The sequence below is a fragment of the Thalassophryne amazonica genome, chromosome 6, assembly GCF_902500255.1.
Source record: "Thalassophryne amazonica chromosome 6, fThaAma1.1, whole genome shotgun sequence".
Lineage (NCBI taxonomy): Eukaryota > Metazoa > Chordata > Actinopteri > Batrachoidiformes > Batrachoididae > Thalassophryne > Thalassophryne amazonica.
Genome location: NC_047108.1, coordinates 24009436 through 24029058, shown reverse-complemented (window position 1 = coordinate 24029058; position 19623 = coordinate 24009436). Strand labels below are relative to the sequence as shown.

Here is a 19623-nt window from a genome sequence, read left to right as displayed (position 1 = left end):
CATAATAGGAGGTGTTTCATATCTGAAGACACTCTAAATATCATCCGGACAAGATGTAGCGCATGGCTTGATGGAACTTCTAGGCTGTACAGGGAGCTACGAAAGCGTACTATGATGGCCTGCGAATGGGCGAGGAGGGATTTGTCAGAAGAATCTGTGATCAGATCTGTCTGTGGTCAAGTGTAAATGTTCATGGCCTGGCATTCAAGGACTGACAGCATGTAAAGCCTCGCCTTGGGAGGAGAGGAGTCAGGAAATACCTCAGTAGCACAGTTAGAATGTCTGTGTGTAGGTAAGGAAGTAGCATGACTCTTACTAAATACCTCCTTGAGACTAGTGTACTGAGTGAAAACCAGCGATATCAGAAGGTGTGGGGTTAGCTCCTGACTCCTGGGTTACTCTGAGGAGATGTTAGAAAACAGGCGTGAAGCTTGACACTGATTTTTCCAAACCATGACCTGACCAGAAGCCCATTTAATATGAGGATTATACCTTTTGAGTCATGGAAAACCACAAACAACTGGGTTATGAAGGGAGTCAATGATATGAAGTTGTAGACACACCTAATCCTGAGCAGTACTAGTACATGTCTGTGTTTGACTAGAGCCATCCAGGGCATTGGCCCATATTGAGTCCCAGAGTGTTTCCAGAGGCTGTGGCATTCTCTCAATGTTGAGGATGAAGGTTTTTGTAGTCCAGACACAATTTTCTAGTTAGTTTTGAGATCTCCACTGCTGATGAGTCCAATTCTTGACCTAAAATTTCTGTTGCAATGAGGGCATGTTGTTCCTGGGGGTATGGTCGGCCTTGGTTGTATTTCTTTCTGCTTTCTTCTTTGCCGCTTCTTTTCCAGCTCTTCAGATCATTTGGCTTTGAAGGTCTCTACTCCTTATTTGGTTGTTGATCTCCAAAGTGGCCTGTCTCTCACAACGTCTTCCCAGTTGTGAAGATCCATGTTACATTTCTTTATGTTGAAAAAACAAATGATCCGCACAGCTGCAGCGCTCCCAGACAGAAACATTTCTATTTAGCAAAAAATAAATGTAACGTTTCGGCAAGCGCCCTTTGTCAGACCATTTACATACATTTATTTTTTGCTAAATAAAATTTTTTCTGTCTGGCAGCACTGTGGCTGTGTGGATCATTTGGTTTTTCACTGTGATATGTTTTTGGTCCTGCACACCTCTTTAGGTGCTTTGGATGTGCGTGTCTCCATTACATTTCTTTATGTTGGCATTCAGGATGTCTCGATAGAACTTATTCTGTCTGCATCTGCTCCATTTGCCTTCTTTGAGTTGGGAGTAAAAGACTTGCTTTGGGATCATCACTTATCTTGACAACATGGCCACTCCATCTGAACTGGTTTTGATGATGCAAGTGTTATGTGCTGGGGTGTTTGGCTGGCTTGGTTTTTGTTTTCTGTTTCTCCCACCAGGTGGTATGCATTCAGGACTGAGTGGCTGAGTATTAGGACCTCACCCTGAACACCTGAGGCTTGTTTTCACGTGCAGGTCATCAGGGCTCACAGCTGTGGTGTATTCTGTCTTGATCAGAGATTGCTGCACTTAAACCTTGAATGCACAGTGTGTGATTGCCAGAGACTCGACCTTGTGAGCAGACTGTGAGATCGGCGTCGGGAGAACAATCTCACCATTACGGACGCAGAGACCGCTCCAGGTTTGACGCCACAGTCTGTGAAGGAGGATTGGGTGAGGTCTCACGCTCTTCAGCACACTTCCTGAGGTAATTTGGTTTTGGTGACTTTTATGAAGTAATGACAGTAGATTTGGTGTCCCTCACACCTTGTTGTATTGAGCTGTCACGTTATGCTAATTGTCTAATCAGCTTCTGCTGCAGTGGAGATTTGAACTGAGTTGTTCCGTGCCTGCAGGGTGAGAAGCTGATATATATATATATATATATATATATATATATATATATATATATATATATATATATATATATATATATATATATATATATATATATATATATATATATATTTAAGCCAGGAAGTGTTTGCTGATTGTGTGCACCTTTGAGCTGTGTCTCTCTGCGTGGAGAGTGTTGGACTCACCTTATATTTTCTTGCTTCACAGACTCGGGTTTGTCGCGGCCACCTGGGAGGTGTCGGCGGGGTCCCTGGGTCCGAACTGCTGTGGCTCCGGACCGTTTGCGCTGCTGAGAGCGCGCCGTGTTTTCACCTCACCAGACCGCAGACTTTTTAGTTGTTTATCACTTCACTCACTTTCATTAAAATGTGTTATCCTTTGAACCGTGCTCTGCTTATTTTATGCTGGGTCCTGTCAAACGCTGGGTCGGTGCTCCGACCGCGTCCGACACATAACAGTAAGCCTCTGTGCTGGTTGAGTTGGCCTCTATGCTGGGTGAGGGTTCTTTGATCTTCCCAACTGATTTTGAGGTTACTTTAAAGACAATGTTGGTGGAATTTTTTGTGTCTTAAGGTGGTGACAGTGTGATGCATACAAGAGGGTTGGAACTTGGATCGCCTTGTAGACTATTGCCTTGGTGTCGGTTCTGATGTCTCGATCTTGGAAGATTCTCTCTTGCAGTCAACCGAAGACACTGCCGGCACATTTCAGGTGATGTTGAATTTCTGTGTCGAGATGAACACTGGCAGAGAGATGACTTCCTGTTTCACGAAATGAAGTAACTCTGATTACAAGGGCGGATTGTGAACTCCTTCGAGGTGGCTGGTAGACAACTTGGGTTTTCTTGACATTGATGTTCACTCTCAGCATAATGTATGCGCAATGGAAGGTGGTCAGGATTTGCTGGCGATCAAGGTATCGAGGTGTCTTTATTATCTCCAATAGGGTAATTTGTTTTGCAGCCAGCAGAGAGAACACATTCATACATACATAGACTTAAATATGACAAAACTCACCACACAGTGCACGTAATAATACAACATAAAAAACATGATACAATAAAAACAACAAAACAATACGTAGAACTAGAGATGGTTTTTGTCAAGGGCTGTGTCGCTGTTGTTGTCTGCATATAGGAACTTGTTGAGGCTACGTGTCAATATTTTGCGCTTACCTTTCAGACGGGCAAGGTGGAACAGCTTGCCATCCATTCCAGGGTTCTCCCCAGACAATGGAACAATGGCACCACGCCGTTATACTGCCATCTAGTGCTGCTATAGTGTAATGTCATCTCATGATGTTTTAGCGGGAGACTTGGTGGTAATCTAACGGCGCGCAAACCCGCTTTTGTTGGAAATTTCACATAAACAACGTAATCTCTTTATTTTATTTATTTTATCCTGTTTATATCCAGATGACACAAACCATGACAAAATGCAAGCGTTACACGAAGCCAGGTGATCAGAGGATGATCTCTGCATTTTTTGTTTCGTCTTGGCGGGGACAACAGGCCGTGCTGGGTGCAGCAATCACTGGCCCGTCCGGGGAGGAGGCGTGCCGGCACCAAGCGTCATGGAGGCAGGTGCACAGCTGACTCGATCAACGCTGTCTGCTGTGGGATCGATCAGATCAGAGGCTGAGAACGATACTGCAGCCTCTGACAGTGAACAGGGAGGCTTTTATGAAGAAAACACAGCAGAACGGAATTTGAAATTATTCAGGTACATAGAGACACTTTGAGATTTTGGGGCTGGATAGCTGCGTGTATTATTTCCATTCTTCTGTGTTTTGAAGGACATGTCGCACTGAAATCATAACATTTCCGAGTGTTTCCGACAGCGTTTCTTTGAGGAAAACGTCTCAGCGTGCACTTGAATGCTGCTAACGTTAAAAATGGAACCACAGATTAATTACAAAGTTTACATAAGTGTGATATTGTTATGATGACTTATTTTAAGTGATAATTGTTCATTTGGATGCAGTCACGAAAAAAAACAGCAGCCGCTTTCCACTGCGCAGAAACTTCAAGACAGACACTCAAAGTAAAATAAAAACAAACCCTAACAGCTCCACTGAGAAGAAGGAAAAACAAAACCTGAACAGTCATCCACTTGTGATTTTCTTAAGTTGGCTCCACACACACACAAGAAAAAAAAAACAGCGTCATGGAAACATTCTTTGTGCGTGCTCATGGCGGGGCTACAATAGTGTCCAGCGACACAAACAGCAGCGCCACCACATGTTAGAATCCGAAATCCGACAGACTGAAAAAATTAAGAGTTTGGAGGTGCAGTGTGTCGCCTCCTGTCTCTCTGAACAGCCTCTGTAAATCCAAACCTTCACTTTCAAATGAAAGCTCAGAAGCTAAATTTAGCAATGTTTGTTTCTTCACTATCTGTCATCCATTGGGATGTTTCTGCTTTTCCTAAAATGTATATCACACTCTGAGAAATGCAGACAAATGCAGAGTAAAATGGAGAGTAAAAAGATGTTTTTTAGAAATGCACCTGCTGACTCGCGGAGGAAAGCTGGACCTTTTGTTTTTCTATTTTTATTTTGTTTTTTAGACAATATAGAGAGGTGTCAAAATCTGAATCACAAGGACAAGGTGAGATTTTCTGTGAATGCCCCCAGCCTGGTGATATTGTAACTTGGGAATTCAAACTTTTCAAATGGAAAATTATACAGGGGAAATGTGTAAAAGTCTGGAATCTCCCACTTTTTAAATTGTTTTTCTGTGCATTCTTTTTTTCTTTCAAATAAGTTTATTGCACATTTGTTACATACAGTGTGTCAATGAATCACAAACATTTTAGATTAAGTTACACAGCACTTAACGAAGGGCAATGAAGCCCTAATGAAACAAGAAATCTGGACTTTCGTTGACATCGTTTAACCTTGGCACAGCTTCGTTCCTGCAGCTGGCACTTCGTCAGCATTTTTAAACTGTTGAAAAATTTGAACGAAGGGCAGCGAAAACCTCAATTCATCAGTACTTCATTTTGCTGTCTTTCTTGACTTTTTTTAATCGTTTTAGTTTTTGTAACGTTATTGTTTAGTTTGACTTCGTTCGACCGGCTGAATGTTTTCACACAGTGCAGAAGCTGGTTTGTGAAGCGCTGAGGCTGCTGCTGCATTCATGTACCATCAGGCATTACAGGGCAATCTCGGCCTGTTTGCTTGAATTTTTTTTTTTATCTGGGTGGGGGGTCACCTTCAATGGACTCAAACACCTTATATAGGGAAGAATTTTTTTGTGGATACAATTAATTATTTTTCCATAAGGAACTGCTTAATTTGAAACACCAAAAAAGTTGTGTAATTTCCGATGGTACTATAAAGAGCTGTTCTGGAAGGCAGAATTCACATTGTGGATCAGCTGCAGCTCGTGGAATAACTGCACGAGTCAATGCACGTCCACACGGACTGATCAATTTACTGCTCTGATATATTCATCTTTACACTTATATTTATTCCCCCTTTTGACAGTTTTCTGTTATAAATCTATATATACAGTGAGGAAAATTTTCTTCTCCCACTTAGAAATCATGGAGGAGTCTGAAATTTTCAGAGGAGTCTGAAATTTTCATCTTAGGTGCATGTCCACTGTGAGACATAATCTAAAAAAAAAAAATCCAGAAATCACAATGTATGATTTTTTTTTAATAATTTATTTGTATGTTACTGCTGCAAATAAGTATTTGAACACCTACCAACCAGCAAGAATTCTGGCTCTTCACAGACCTGTTAATTTTTCTTTAAGAAGCCCTCTTGTTCTGCACTCTTTACCTGTATTAATTGCACATGTTTGAACTTGTTACCTGTATAAAAGACACCTGTTCAGACACTCAATCAATCACACTCCAACCTGTCCACCATAGCCAAGACCAAAGAGTTGTCTAAGGACACCAGGGACAAAACTGTAGACCTGCACATGGCTGGGATGGACTACAGGACAACAGGCAAGCAGCTTGGTAGAAGACAACAACTAATATGATTATTTATTAGAAAATGGAAGAAACACAAGATGACTGTCAATCTCCCTCGGTCTGGCATTCCATGCAAGATCTCACTTTGTGGGGTAAGGATGATTCTGAGAAAGCTCAGAACTACACAGGAGGACCTGGTCAATGACCTGAAGAGAGCTGGGCCACAGTCACAAAGATTACATTAGTAACACATGATGCTGTCATGGTTTAAAATCCTGCAGGGCAGCAAGGTCCCCCTGCTCAAGCCAGCATATGTCCAGGCCCGTTTGAAGTTCACCATTGACCATCTGGATGATCCATAGAAGGCATGGGAGGTCATGTGGTCAGATGAGACCAGAATAGAGTTTTTTGGAATCAACTCCACTTACCATGTTTAGAGGATGAGAACAACCCCAAGAAAACCATCCCAACCGTGAAGCATGGAGGTGGAAACATCATACTCTGGGTGTGCTCTTCTGCAAAGGGGACAGGACGACTGCACCGTATTGAAGGGAGGATGGATGGGATCATGTATTGCAAGATATTGGCAAACAACCTCCTTCCCTCAGTAAGAGCATTGAAGATGGGTCATGGCTGGGTCTTCCAGCATGACAATGACCCCAAACACACAGCCAGGGCAACTAAGGAGGGGCTCCGTAAGAAGCATTTCAAGGTCCTGGAGTGGCCTTGCCAGTCTCCAGACCTGAACTCAATAGAAAATCTTTGGAGGGAGCTGAAACTCCAAACCTGAAAGATTTGGAGAAGATCTGTATGGAGGAGTGGATCAAAATCCCTGCTGCAGTGTGTGAAAACCTGGTGAAAAACTACAGGAAACGTTTGACCTCTGTAATTGCAAACAAAGGCAACTGTACCGATATTAACATTGATTTTCACAGGTGTTCAAATACTTATTTGCAGCAGTAACATACGAATAAATTATTAAAAAAATCATACATTGTGATTTCCGGATTTTTTTTTTTAGATTACCGCATTTTCCGGACTATAAGTCGCACCGGAGTATAAGTCGCACCAGCCACTTTATCCATTATAAAGAAAAATAAACCATAAATAAGTCGCACCGGAGTATAAGTCGCACCAGCCACTTTATCATTATAAAGAAAAATAAACCATAAATAAGTTGCACTGGACTATAAGTCCCATGGACATACAGGTATGTTAACTTAACATGAAAAGTTCAGATGATAATATTGTGACGGCTACCGTTTTCAGATGCATATTTCACCAGTCGTAACTTACAATCTGCAGAGTATGATTTTCTTTTTGGTGGCATTTTTTCGGGCCTTCTCCGTTGTCTTGTTAAGTTATCAGTAACGTTGAAATTTTTATTTTTCTATGGTAGTCAGAAGTCGCAGGAACAGTCACACAAGCCTTGAGTGCCCTCTCGTGAGCTGCATTTTACCTACCGATATGTTTGTATTTTGCGGACCACATTGCGAGCCGAACCATGCAGCACCTACCTGCGCAGCTCATGACCACCCAGCGTTGTCAATCCAGCTCCTTCCAAGTGCAGACGCTAATCCTCCGCCGTCGCTTAGTGCTCCCATGCAGCTCTCAGCGTCAACTCTGCTCACACTGATATCCAAGGGTTGAAGCTGTTTTGTTAGCCGTCCCGGAATAAAACACCATGTTCGTCTGCTTCAAACGCTATTCACAATCTTCGACGCCAGCTCCTTCCAAGTGCACACACTAATCCTCCGCCGTCACTCACCCGGTGCTCCCACGCAGCTCTCAGCGTCAACTTAAACACTCTGCTCACACTGATATCCAAGGGTTGAAGCTGTTTTGTTCGCCATGCCGGAATAACAGCAAGCACCGTATTCGTCAGCTTCACACGCTGTGGGTGAGGTGAGGAATACACGTCCAACGTTCTGTTCTCTGATTGGTTATCGCGACCAGCGTGACTTATAGGACGGCCGCCATACTACAGTGTCCATGATGCATTGCATTTCCTTTTCTGGTGGCCATTTTAAAACATAGATCGACTCTGTCACGTAAAATTGTTTTGTTACAGTAAATTAATTGAGATCCTACCGGTATATTTTTCATTTATAAGTCGCACCGGAGTATAGGTCGCACCCCCGGCCAAAACATGTAAAAAAGTGTGACTTATAGTCCGGAAAATACGGTATGTCTCTCACAGTGGACATGCACCTAAGATGAAAATTTCAGACCCCTCCATGATTTCTAAGTGGGAGAAGCTGCAAAATCACAGGGTGTTCAAATATTTATTTTCCTCACTGTATACACACACGCACACACACACACACACATATATATATGTTATGTTTCGGACGCGGTCGGAGCACCGACCCAGTGTTTGAAAGGACCCAGCATAAAATAAGCAGAGCACGGTTCAAAAGGTAACAGAATTTAATAAACATAACAGTGAGTGAAGTGCTAAACAACTAAAAAGTCCGCGGTCTGGTGAGGTGGAGACATGGCGCGCTCTCAACAGCGCAAACGGTCCGGAGCCACAGCAGTTCGGACCCAGGGACCCCGCCGACACCCCCCAGGTGGCCGCGACAAACCAAGTCTGTGAAGAAAGAAAACATGGAGGTGAGTCCAACTCCACACAGTGAGACACAACTCAAAGGTGCACGCAATCAGCAAACACTTCCTGGCTTAAATCTATACATCAGCTTCTCACCCTGCAGGCACAGAACAACTCAGTTCAAATCTCCACTGCAGCAGAAGCTGATTAGACAATTAGCATAACGTGACAGCTCAATAACACAAGGTGTGAGGGACACCAAATCTACTGTCATTACTTCATAAAAGTCACCAAAACCAAATTACCTCAGGAAGTGTGCTGAAGAGTGTGAGACCTCACCCAATCCTCCTTCACAGACTGTGGCATCAAACCTGGAGCGGTCTCTGCATCCGTGATGGTGAGATTGTTCTCCTGACGTTGATCTCACACGTCTGCTCACAAGGTCGAGTCTCTGGCAATCACACACTGTGCATTCAAGGTTTAAATGCAGCAATCTCTGATCAAGACAAAATACACCACAGCTGTGAGTCCTGATGACCTGCACGTGAAAACAAGCCTCAGGTGTTCAGGGTGAGGTCCTAATGCTCAGCCACTCAGTCCTGAATGCATACCACCTGGTGGGAGAAACAGAAAACAAAAACCAAGCCAGCCAAACACCCCAGCCCACAACATATATATATATATATATATATATATATATATATATATATATATATATATATATATATACACACAAGTTCTATTAGATAATAAACCGACCCTTTTATTTATTTTTTTAACTATATGGATTTGAATGACATGCGATTACACCAATCATGCTTGAACCCTCGTGCGCATGCATGAGTTTTTTCACACGTGTCGGTGACGTCATTTCCCTGTGGAAGATGTGGTCCCGCCCTCTCGGCTGAATTCCTTTTGTTTCACACGCTGCTCGAGATGGCACGCATTGCTTTATCAAAATTTTTTCTGGACCTGTGAGGAATATCCGAGTGGACACTATTCGAGAAATTAAGATGGTTTTCGGTGAAAAGTTTAACGGCTGATGAGAGATTATGGGGTATTTCTGTCGGTATAAGGACTTCCCACGGAGCGGGACGTCTTGCAGCGCTTCCAGGCACCGTCGTCGGCCTGTTTTGACCTGAAAACATCCTAATTTAAGGCTTAATTCACCCAGGACATCGTGAGAGAACAGAGAAGATTCAGAAGAGGCCGGCATGAGGACTTTATGCGGACATTCCACTGTTTAAGGACATTTTGTAAGTTCTCTGTTCTCTGACGCCTTACTGGGTCAACAGAGCCTGAAATGTGGAAGTTTTCAACTTGAAACGGCGAGACGCTGCCGCCTCGAAGCACAGATCGCCATCAGGCGCCGTGGGCCGTCCTTACGGCGACACTACCAGACCAAAATCTCTCATCAGCCGTTAAAATTTTTACCGAAAACCAGCTGAATTTATCGAATGGTGTCCACTCAGTTGTGCCTTACAGTTTTGAAAAAATTTTGATCAAACAAAGCAGCAGTCTCTGAGCCATTCCTAAACAATGAAAAAATCGACGAGAGGGTGGGCGACTCCTCACTCAAAGACTGCCCGCAGGCGAATGACGTAACCGACAGGCGTGAAAAAACTCTTGCATGCCCACGAGGGTTCAAGCATGTCTGATGTAATCACACGTGATTCAAATCCATATGGTTTTTGAAAAAAATAATAAGGTCGGATACTTTTCTAATAGACCTCGTATGTATATATATATATATATATGTATATATATTAACAAAAATATAAACGCAACACTTTTGGTTTTGCTTCCATTTTGTATGAGATGAACTCAAAGATCTAAAACTTTTTCCACATACACAATATCACCATTTCCCTCAAATATTGTTCACAAACCAGTCTAAATCTGTGATAGTGAGCACTTCTCCTTTGCTGAGATAATCCATCCCACCTCACAGGTGTGTCATACCAAGATGCTGATTAGACACCATGATTAGTGCACAGGTGTGCCTTAGACTGTCCACAATAAAAGGCCACTCTGAAAGGTGCAGTTTTATCACACAGCACAATGCCACAGATGTCGCAAGATTTGAGGGAGCGTGCAATTGGCATGCTGACAGCAGGAATGTCAACCAGAGCTGTTGCTCGTGTATTGAATGTTCATGTCTCTACCATAAGCCGTCTCCAAAGGCGTTTCAGAGAATTTGGCAGTACATCCAACCAGCCTCACAACCGCAGACCACGTGTAACCACACCAGCCCAGGACCTCCACATCCAGCATGTTCACCTCCAAGATCGTCTGAGACCAGCCACTCGGGACAGCTGCTGAAACAATCGGTTTGCATAACCAAAGAATTTCTGCACAAACTGTCAGAAACCGTCTCAGGGAAGCTCATCTGCATGCTCGTCCTCCTCATCGGGGTCTCGACCTGACTCCAGTTGGTCGTCGTAACCGACTTGAGTGGGCAAATGCTCACATTCGCTGGCGTTTGGCACGTTGGAGAGGTGTTCTCTTCACGGATGATGCGAAGGAGATGTGTTGCACTGCATGGGGCAAATGGTGGTCACACCAGATACTGACTGGTATCCCCCCCCCCAATAAAACAAAACTGCACCTTTCAGAGTGGCCTTTTATTGTGGGCAGTCTAAGGCACACCTGTGCACTAATCATGGTGTCTAATCAGCATCTTGGTATGGCACACCTGTGAGGTGGGATGGATTATTTCAGCAAAGGAGAACTGCTCACTATCACAGATTTCGACTGATTTGTGAACAATATTTGAGGGAAATGGTGATATTGTGTATGTGGAAAAAGTTTTAGATCTGTGAGTTCATCTCATACAAAATGGGAGCAAAACCAAAAGTGTTGCGTTTATATTTTTGTTGAGTATATATACATTCCAGGTTCCAAACTTCAATGTCTTGTTGTTTTTCATTGACTGCAATGACAGTGATCCTTGTGGATGTGGTTTTCCAGACAGGATCGGTGAAGCAGGCTGTGTTTGGAGAGTCTTTTCTTGCCTTTCTCCCCTCCCAGTTCAGGGTGAGCAGAGTCTAAGGACTGCTCAGTCACAGAGCTTCCAGCTATCACAAGTCCGCTCCTATTGCCCTTCCCCGATTGTTGGAGTACTTTCTTTGGGTGTCTGTTGGAAACTAAAAAGCCTGTGCATGGATTTGTTTAGTGTGTACTTGATATTGCACTGGCCAGGAAGCACAGGATCTTCAAAGGCCTTCCACAGCATAGCAAGGTGACAATCCATCTGAAAGGTTTTTAGAGGAATGTGTTCAGATGGCAGTGTTCTATGCATTTTGACCCATTGACTGGATGGCAGTGGAAATAGCGTCTGTCCAAATATCACACAGTTGTTGAGCTGAATACAACTTAACAAATAGAATTTTTAGTTTCGCAAATGCCTTTCTTTTTTTTTACAAATTAAAAAGATGACATATTTTACAAATACACATTTATTTGTAAAACCAACACACACATTGCAGTAACTTGTATGTTGGTTTTTACATATAATGAATCAACCAATCAGTGATGAGCGGAGGCTCATTTTTCCCATAATGCCTTTTGGTATTTGTGTGTGTTAATGTTCAAAACCTCAGAATTAGTGCATTATTTTAAAATTAAAAGATATGTGTTATATTTTCGCTTTGTACAAATGACAGAGTTGACATTAATGTAGTTAAACTATCTGGATTAATTTGGTTTATAAATCAAAACCATAAGTCAAACCTGCTTTCCTTTTGAGGACTTGGCCTCTTGTCTGGACCGCTGTATGCTGTGAATGTAAATTACTTTTTTTTTGTAGCAGCCTAGCAGCCGAACCCTTCTGCTGGGGTAGAGTTGAGTTCAGCCTGACTGCTGTAAAATATGTAGCAGACAGGGACCAACATGTATGATTTTAGGGTTTACAAATGTTTTTCACTGTTACTAACTATGCCAGCAAAAAAATGTTAGCGGAAACTAAATTTAGCGAAAGCTAATTGGTCTGCTGATGGTTTGTGAAGTTAGCTGAAAAGCTAATCCGCTAACAAAAAAGTTAGCTTTGCTAATTACTGGTTAGCAGATTAGCGGAGTTGTGCCCACCACTGATCTTGATATATATCAAATCGTGACAGATGTATCATGATATATATTTGTGTATCCGCTCCTGCTCAGGTGATGCACCATGTGTATATAACAAAGTGGAGTTGGACACGCCCAGATAGGCCATCATCACAATAGGGCCTAAAGTCTTGTAATGACACCAGTTACTGCCAGCAGACCTCAGCTAGCACTTGCTCCCTGCTGCTACCTGATGTTATGGAGGATACTGCAGCAATGAATGCGGCAGTCCTAAATCGTTTTCATGGTGTTTTAAAGTGTGAGCTTTTGAGGCAGTGGCCACATATGAACGCATGAACTAAGCTTTCCAGCTGTGTGTGCTGTGTGTCTTCCAGAAAGCCTCCTGTGGCCACTGCAGTGAAAGGATATGGGGCCTGGGCAGGCAGGGCTACAAGTGTATCAACTGCAAACTGCTGGTCCATAAGCGCTGTCACCAACTCATTCCTCAGACCTGCCAAAGGCTTATGGTGAGTATTTCAATGTGACCCAAGCCACTCAGTCATATTAAACACAACATATTGAGGAACACAAACTCTGAACATGAAGCAGACCAGGGCTGTGCCAGATCATACTGTCCATAATAATAACGGTATGAATTTGGATGTGATTAAAAAGTGTCATATCACAGTGTAGGTGGGTTTCCAATCGGATTAGGGGAGTGTTGAGATGGCACAGGTATGTTTGGGAAGCAGTTTGCTCTGCTTTTTCCTGTGTTGTTTGCCTGTGTTTTTGTGTAGTTGGCAATATTTGTCCTCTCCTGTTTAATGACAGTTTAGCATCATTGCTCCTGACACTATCTGCTGTTTTTTTTTTTTCTTGATTGATAATTGATCTTTTTTTTTTCTTGATCAATGAACTTGTCTCTTTCCCCATATCTGTCAGCCATGCTTGAGTGAGAGAGAGTGAGAGAGAGAGAGAGAGAGCACCACTCACAGTAACTTTCATCTTGCGAGGACACACGTGTTGCACTTGGGTGGAATGTGATTTTCAAGCAGACTTGAAAAAGGCTTTAAAGTGTATCTGACATGGTTTGTTATAATTTACATAACAACATTGTACATAATGTATGCCCAAATCTATATACTTAGCGTAGAGATCCCATTATTTTGTCCTCAGTGTTCTCTGGATCTGCTAACCTCACACATCATCTCTGCGCTCTCAATCTTCCCATATCTTCTGTAGTTAGACACACATCATGTCTCTTTCACAAATCCCCTTAATTGCCCACATTTTGCAGTTAATTAGAACCGCTGTCCCGCGACATTTTCCGATACGTGAGGAGTCACTGTGAATCCTCTCAACTGCTGCTGTTTGTTCTCTGCTTTGTTTTCAGCCGAGGGGAGGGGGGGAGGTTTCTGAAGCGGGGATGTTTGAGAGAACACTCTTCCACGGTGTTCTAGCTGCGGTTCATGGCAAATTCCCGCCCAGCTCTCAGGTTCAAATTGTCTGCTAGTCGAGCACAGATTTTCCAAAAAATGAAACGAATTGTTGCTGAAAATGTGTGCCACTTCAGCGTCCAGAGGCATGTGAAACGCTTTGAAACACCAGCTCAGCGTGCAGCCGAGAAGGAGATTCTGTCCGCTGCAAGAGAGAAAGACAAAGAGAGACAGAGGGAGAGAGGGAGAGAGAAAGGAAGTTAAAAAGAGAGAGAGCAAATGAGAGACAGAAAGAGAGGGAGAGAGAGAACTTTATTTTTAATTTTTACTCTAAGCACTTGCTTAAACATGTTTCCCATGTCAATAAAGCTCAATTGAAATTGAAAATTGAGAAGAAGAGACAGACAGAGAGGGACAGAGAGGGAAGGAGAGAGACAGACAGCAAGAGAGAGAGAGAGAGGGAGAGAGACAGACAGCAAGAGAGAGAGAGAGAGAGAGAGGGTGGGGAAAGACACCGAGAGAGAGAGAGGGAGAGAGACAGACAGCAAGAGAGAGAGAGAGAGGGGGGAAAGACAGCAAGAGAGAGAGAGAGAGAGGGGGAAAGAGACAGACAGCGAGAGCTTTTCTCTTAAAGTTTGTAAAAATAAGGTTATAAAAGTCTATAAAAATAAAAGTAAATCATTCTTTCATCAAAACATCAAATCTAGGCTTTCATCTTAGATACATACACCTTCTGGCAAATTGGAGCTGAACTTTCAAGTCTCCTTTTTAAGAAAATCCATATAAAATCAACAATAATGATAACAATATTAAAGCAAACAGAGCTCTGGTATCGGATTGGAAAAGTATCGGTATCAGCAGATATCCAAATTCAGTTATTGGGATCGGATCAGAAGTGAAAAATTGTGGATCGGTGCATCTCTGCTTCCATGTATGACATTCAGTGCACTGTCACTGAGCACTGCTTTTCTTCATCTGTATTTTATCAAGGTAGGTCAATGAAAATTATCTGAAGATGTTTTCTAGGGCAAAAACATCCACAGAGTCCAATCTACCATCACATTTGCACCAGCTATTATGCTTAGGGCGCTACGGGCCCCATTTTGACACTGAAAAATGCATAAAACAGTATAATTTTGTGAAAAGATTGCTTCTTAATTATTGCAAACAAATGTCAGCATGTTTTTATTACACTTTCTTTCCAGTCTTGCCTTAAATTTCGTGCATTCTCATAATTTATTATAATCTGCCATTCATACTTCACTATACACTAGGTGGCGCTGTTCATGCTGCAGATGTCTTTTACTGCCACCTGGTGTTGTGATAGATAGATACATTTTATTGACGCCATAACATAATCAGAAAAAAATTTAAAGTTAGATCCATTTTCATTACCAAGTCACTCATTTCATAATTATTAGGACTTAAAAAAAGATGAAGTTTAACCTTAAACAAGGGCTCAGTGTGTCTGTTACAGCTGCTACTTCAAAATGCTTGGAAAGCTTTGTTTTGGAAGCTAATAAGTTGTCTCAATATACTGCTGCACAATTTCCGGGGACAGTGACTCACAATAAGTACACTCTTTCTTCACCGTCCGAAGGATGGGTACTTTTCTAGTAATACACTGAACCTGCTGTAAATCAGGGGTGCCCGATACGTCGATAGCGATCAACCGATTGATCACAAAGATAGTGCAGGTAGATCGTGTGGCATTAAAATTGGCTCGTGGCCAGGGGAAAGTTGGGGGTTTGGCCACACCGCCCACTTTGCCCACATGGCCCACTTTTAGCATTTGATGCTGCAAGCTGTTCATCTGCTGTTTTGTTCAGCAGCTTCAAGTTGAAAAAGCAATTGTCGTCATCTTTCTGTCTCAAACCGTGGTGATAACAGCATACCCACATTGAGCTTTACAAAGACATTTTTACACTTTTCTTTTAAACTCTGTGCCATTCTGTACATATGCACATTGCATTCACTGAATATTAAAAAAAATACACCCCTGATCTACGAGCTCAGGGGTGTAATTTTTTTTTTTTTAATCCAGCTTCCATACAGTGCACTTCTGTATGGAAGAACAGACGTTTTGGAGAATTTTTCATTGTTTAAATTTTCAGTAGCATCATTGTTATGACCTTTTTCCAAACTGAGTGCTGTAGTACAGCCAGCAGGAGACCACTGATGTGTGGTGAATCCAGATGGAAAGAGTGGACCAAAGTGGACCCCCAGATTAAAGGTCCACTTTGGAAGACATTTTTTTCCATACTACTTGTAGTAATAATAATAATAATAATAATAACATTAGCAACTAAATTATTTAAGTATTAAGTATTATTCTGGGAGTAAGTTTCACTACAGTTGCACCAAGTTTAATTGATGAGCCATTGTATGTTTAGCGGGCAGCGCGGGGACTTAGTGGTTAGTATTGTTGCCTCACAGCAAGAAGGTCATGGGTTTGATTCCCACCTGTGGCCTTTCTGTGTGGTGTTTGCGTGTTCTCCCCGTGATTGTGTATGTTCTCTCCGGGTGCTCCGGCTTCCTCCCACATCCAGAGACATGCAGGTTAGGTGGATTTGAAACATAAAATTGTCAGTAGGTGTGGATGTGGGTGTGACTGTGTTTGTCTGTCTGTGTGTGGCCCTGCAATAGACTGGCGTCCTGTCCAGGGTGTACCCTGCATTGCGCTCTATGACTGCTAGGACAGGGCCCAGCCCGTACATCATTTTGACTTGGTCATTTTAAAAGTGTGGGCACCCTTTCTGTAAATGGACACACACAATATTATAAGATTTAAAATTTCCCTTGCAAATTCTGACTTTGTATTGAAGCAGCGAGGTGCATGTGACGTCAGTCCAGGAAGTCTTCAGTTTGCTCCTACTTGAAAGCACAAACACTGCAGCTCTGAGATTGATAAGAAAAAGCCAGTTTAGCATACATGTCAACCTATACGGATTGTGCGTAAATTATACAGATTTTTCCGAGTTTCAGAGTCATACGTACGTACAAATATGGTCTTACGGATATTCAGGGTTTGGTCTGCCACGGCTCTGTAATCAACCACTTCTTCAGCGCGACTTCACTTTGATGCGTGAACCATGCTTCGATCCACTAGTTTGTTGGTTCTTTGATATGATGCTCTTCAGAAATGGCAAGTCTGCTTCTTCACCACTCTCAAAGCCATTAAAATACCGTGAGTCACTTTTGTGTGTATTAAAGTCACTAACTGGGACTCTTGTCTTGTTGGAGTCAAGAAATGAGAATCGTCCTCCGTTCCGTTGGCACAGCTCCAAATGCTGCGTGGCTCTCTGCCGAGACAGAGTCCGGATGGAATTAATAACTTCAAAACGAATTGCCACTTTAAATAAAATGACACCTCTTACAAACATTGTATTACAGACAAGAAACTACGATCCACTAAAATGTTTGTTTCCTCCCAAAATGAGATGTGTTGTATTCTTCATCATTCGTTCTGTGCAGCCAGCTGCAAGAGCTCAGCTCAGACGTATGGAGAGACATTTATACCAATAATGTCTGAAAGGAAATGCTTTTGACAATAACTGCAGATTTTGTTTATTCCTATTTATGTCCAGAGATCAAGGATCCACCATGTGGAGTTTATTTAGGTACAGAGTTTAAGGATCCAGTGACCAAATTCATATTTATTTACTTTAAGACTCAATAAAATGTTCTATTTGAATTCAATTTCAATTTAATCAGCTTATAAAGTGCCAAATCACAACAAAATCTGTCTCAAGGTGAATCACATAGAACAGTTCAACATAAATAAAATTAAATAAATCAATAAAATTAAAAAATTCAAATACATAATTAAAAACAGAAAACTATTCATAAGAAAGAGAATAAACATGGGCTTTAAGTCTTGACTTAAAAAATGTCCATGGACTCCGATTGTCTCACGGTCGCAGGAAGACCATTCCATAGAGCGGGTGCACAATAAGAAAAAGCTCTTTGACCCACTGACATAGAAAACCTGCAAAGCCTACTTTTAGTACACAAAAAATTCACAAGAGGTATCGATAAGGAATCGGATCAATAAGCGGAGTCGATAATGGTATCAATATTGATAAAATCTTATCGATACCCATCTCTAATAAACACAAGGGCGAAGTCAAGGATCATCGACATACCCCTCTGCAACGTCAGCACTGGCGAGGCGATTTGCGATACACTTGATGAAGTTCTGAGGTATGTTTTATTTTGTTCATTATATTCGATTTATTTTTCATTTTATTAATGTATTTCCACTAGTGACACACAGTTCTTGTTTCTGTAAAAAATAACTAACTAAATTTGACATAGTCAGTTCTATAATATTCAGCTTGACGCATGAATACTAGATCTCTGTTTGAAATTCAACTGTGGAGAAAATACTAATGATCCTGACTTTAACGTCATTGTGGAAACTCATAATATGTGGGCAAAAACCCAGTTATGTAATACCGCTATACGCTTTTCATGCGATTTGGAGATTACAAGGATTTTGTGTTGATTTTATGGATTTTCTCACTTGGTTATACAGGTGGACCCTCAAAGGGGTTGACGTGTATGGTTTAGTGTGGAAATCAAGCTATAAGCTTCAGTGGCCTCAGGTGAAGCCCTACCAGAAGAAAAAAAGTTGCAGTTCCTTGAATGGCCACTTGAGACTGGGTCCAAAACAGAGCACATTCTCACAGGAGTCCATGTTATAATGTCTAACTTTCAAGCAGAAATACACAAGTTTACAGCCTGGTACAAAAAAAAGGTTTTGGTCTCTGTTGATCAGACATCCTATCCTAAATATCTATCTGTGGTACAAATGTGGTGAGAATCCGTGTAGTAGTTTTGGCTGAATCCTTCAAAGCCCATATAAAGAGAAATCTCGATGCAGATCCGGATCCAAATCACCTTCAAAATTCAGTGGAGTCTTCCATGCCCTACTATCCATCTGTGGTGCACATTTGGTGAGAATCCGTGAAGTAGTTTTGAAGTAATCCTTCAAAATCTATACAAAGAGAAAACTTGATCTAGAATCCGGATCCAGATCACCTCCAAAATTTAATGGAGTCGTCCATGGCCTAATATGTATCTGTGGTGAAGATTCAGTGAAAATCCATTATAATTCATGAGAATACATCCACATTGGGCATAATAATAGTACTGATGATGATAATAATAATAATAATAATGATAGTGTGTATATCATATCAGGAACCTAAACAATTTATAAATACATTAAGACAGTAAATTAACATTAAAAATTACATAATTAACAGGAAATAAAAGGGTTGCGTTCTTCTTCTAAAAATTGATGAGCTCTGAGGTTTAGAAACTTTTCTTAATTTATTACCACCCTTGAAAAGGGCTACCTATTTTATAAAAACTACCCAATCTAGAGCATGTGGATCCCCACGGGCAACACGCTAGTATTTACTGTATTCATAGTATTTTAGGCAATGGTACTAAAAAAATCACTTATCTTTAAAAATCTTTAAAATTTCTAGTAAACATCGATGAGCTTCTGTTACACTTCATACAAATACACTGATATAGTTATTGGCTCATTTTAAATCACTGAATGATATTTTTGAAGAACTTGAACATGTTTTGAGTTGAATTCCTGTGAGTAAACACTGTCTGAGCAGCTGGTCATGTTGAACTGTTGTGGTTGTCTGCACTGATAAAATATCCACAGTGGTAAATATCCATGGTGAGTCATGAGAAAGGAGTGTTTAGTGAAATACTGCCAGTAAAGAAGAAAAAGACCTGTCTCTGAT

At 41.6% G+C, this 19623-nt stretch overlaps 1 protein-coding gene across 2 annotated transcripts in view; it reads left to right on the top strand.

Annotated features, from left to right (window-relative positions):
* Window positions 1–19623, top strand: part of prkcz (protein kinase C, zeta) — a 595716-nt gene that overhangs the window by 243388 nt on the left and 332705 nt on the right. For both annotated transcript variants that reach the window (XM_034171897.1, XM_034171896.1), the window contains one exon: window positions 12812–12943. In XM_034171897.1, coding sequence (XP_034027788.1) covers window positions 12941–12943 — 3 coding nt within the window. In that variant the 5' untranslated portion in view covers window positions 12812–12940. The remainder of the gene's footprint in view (window positions 1–12811; window positions 12944–19623) is intronic.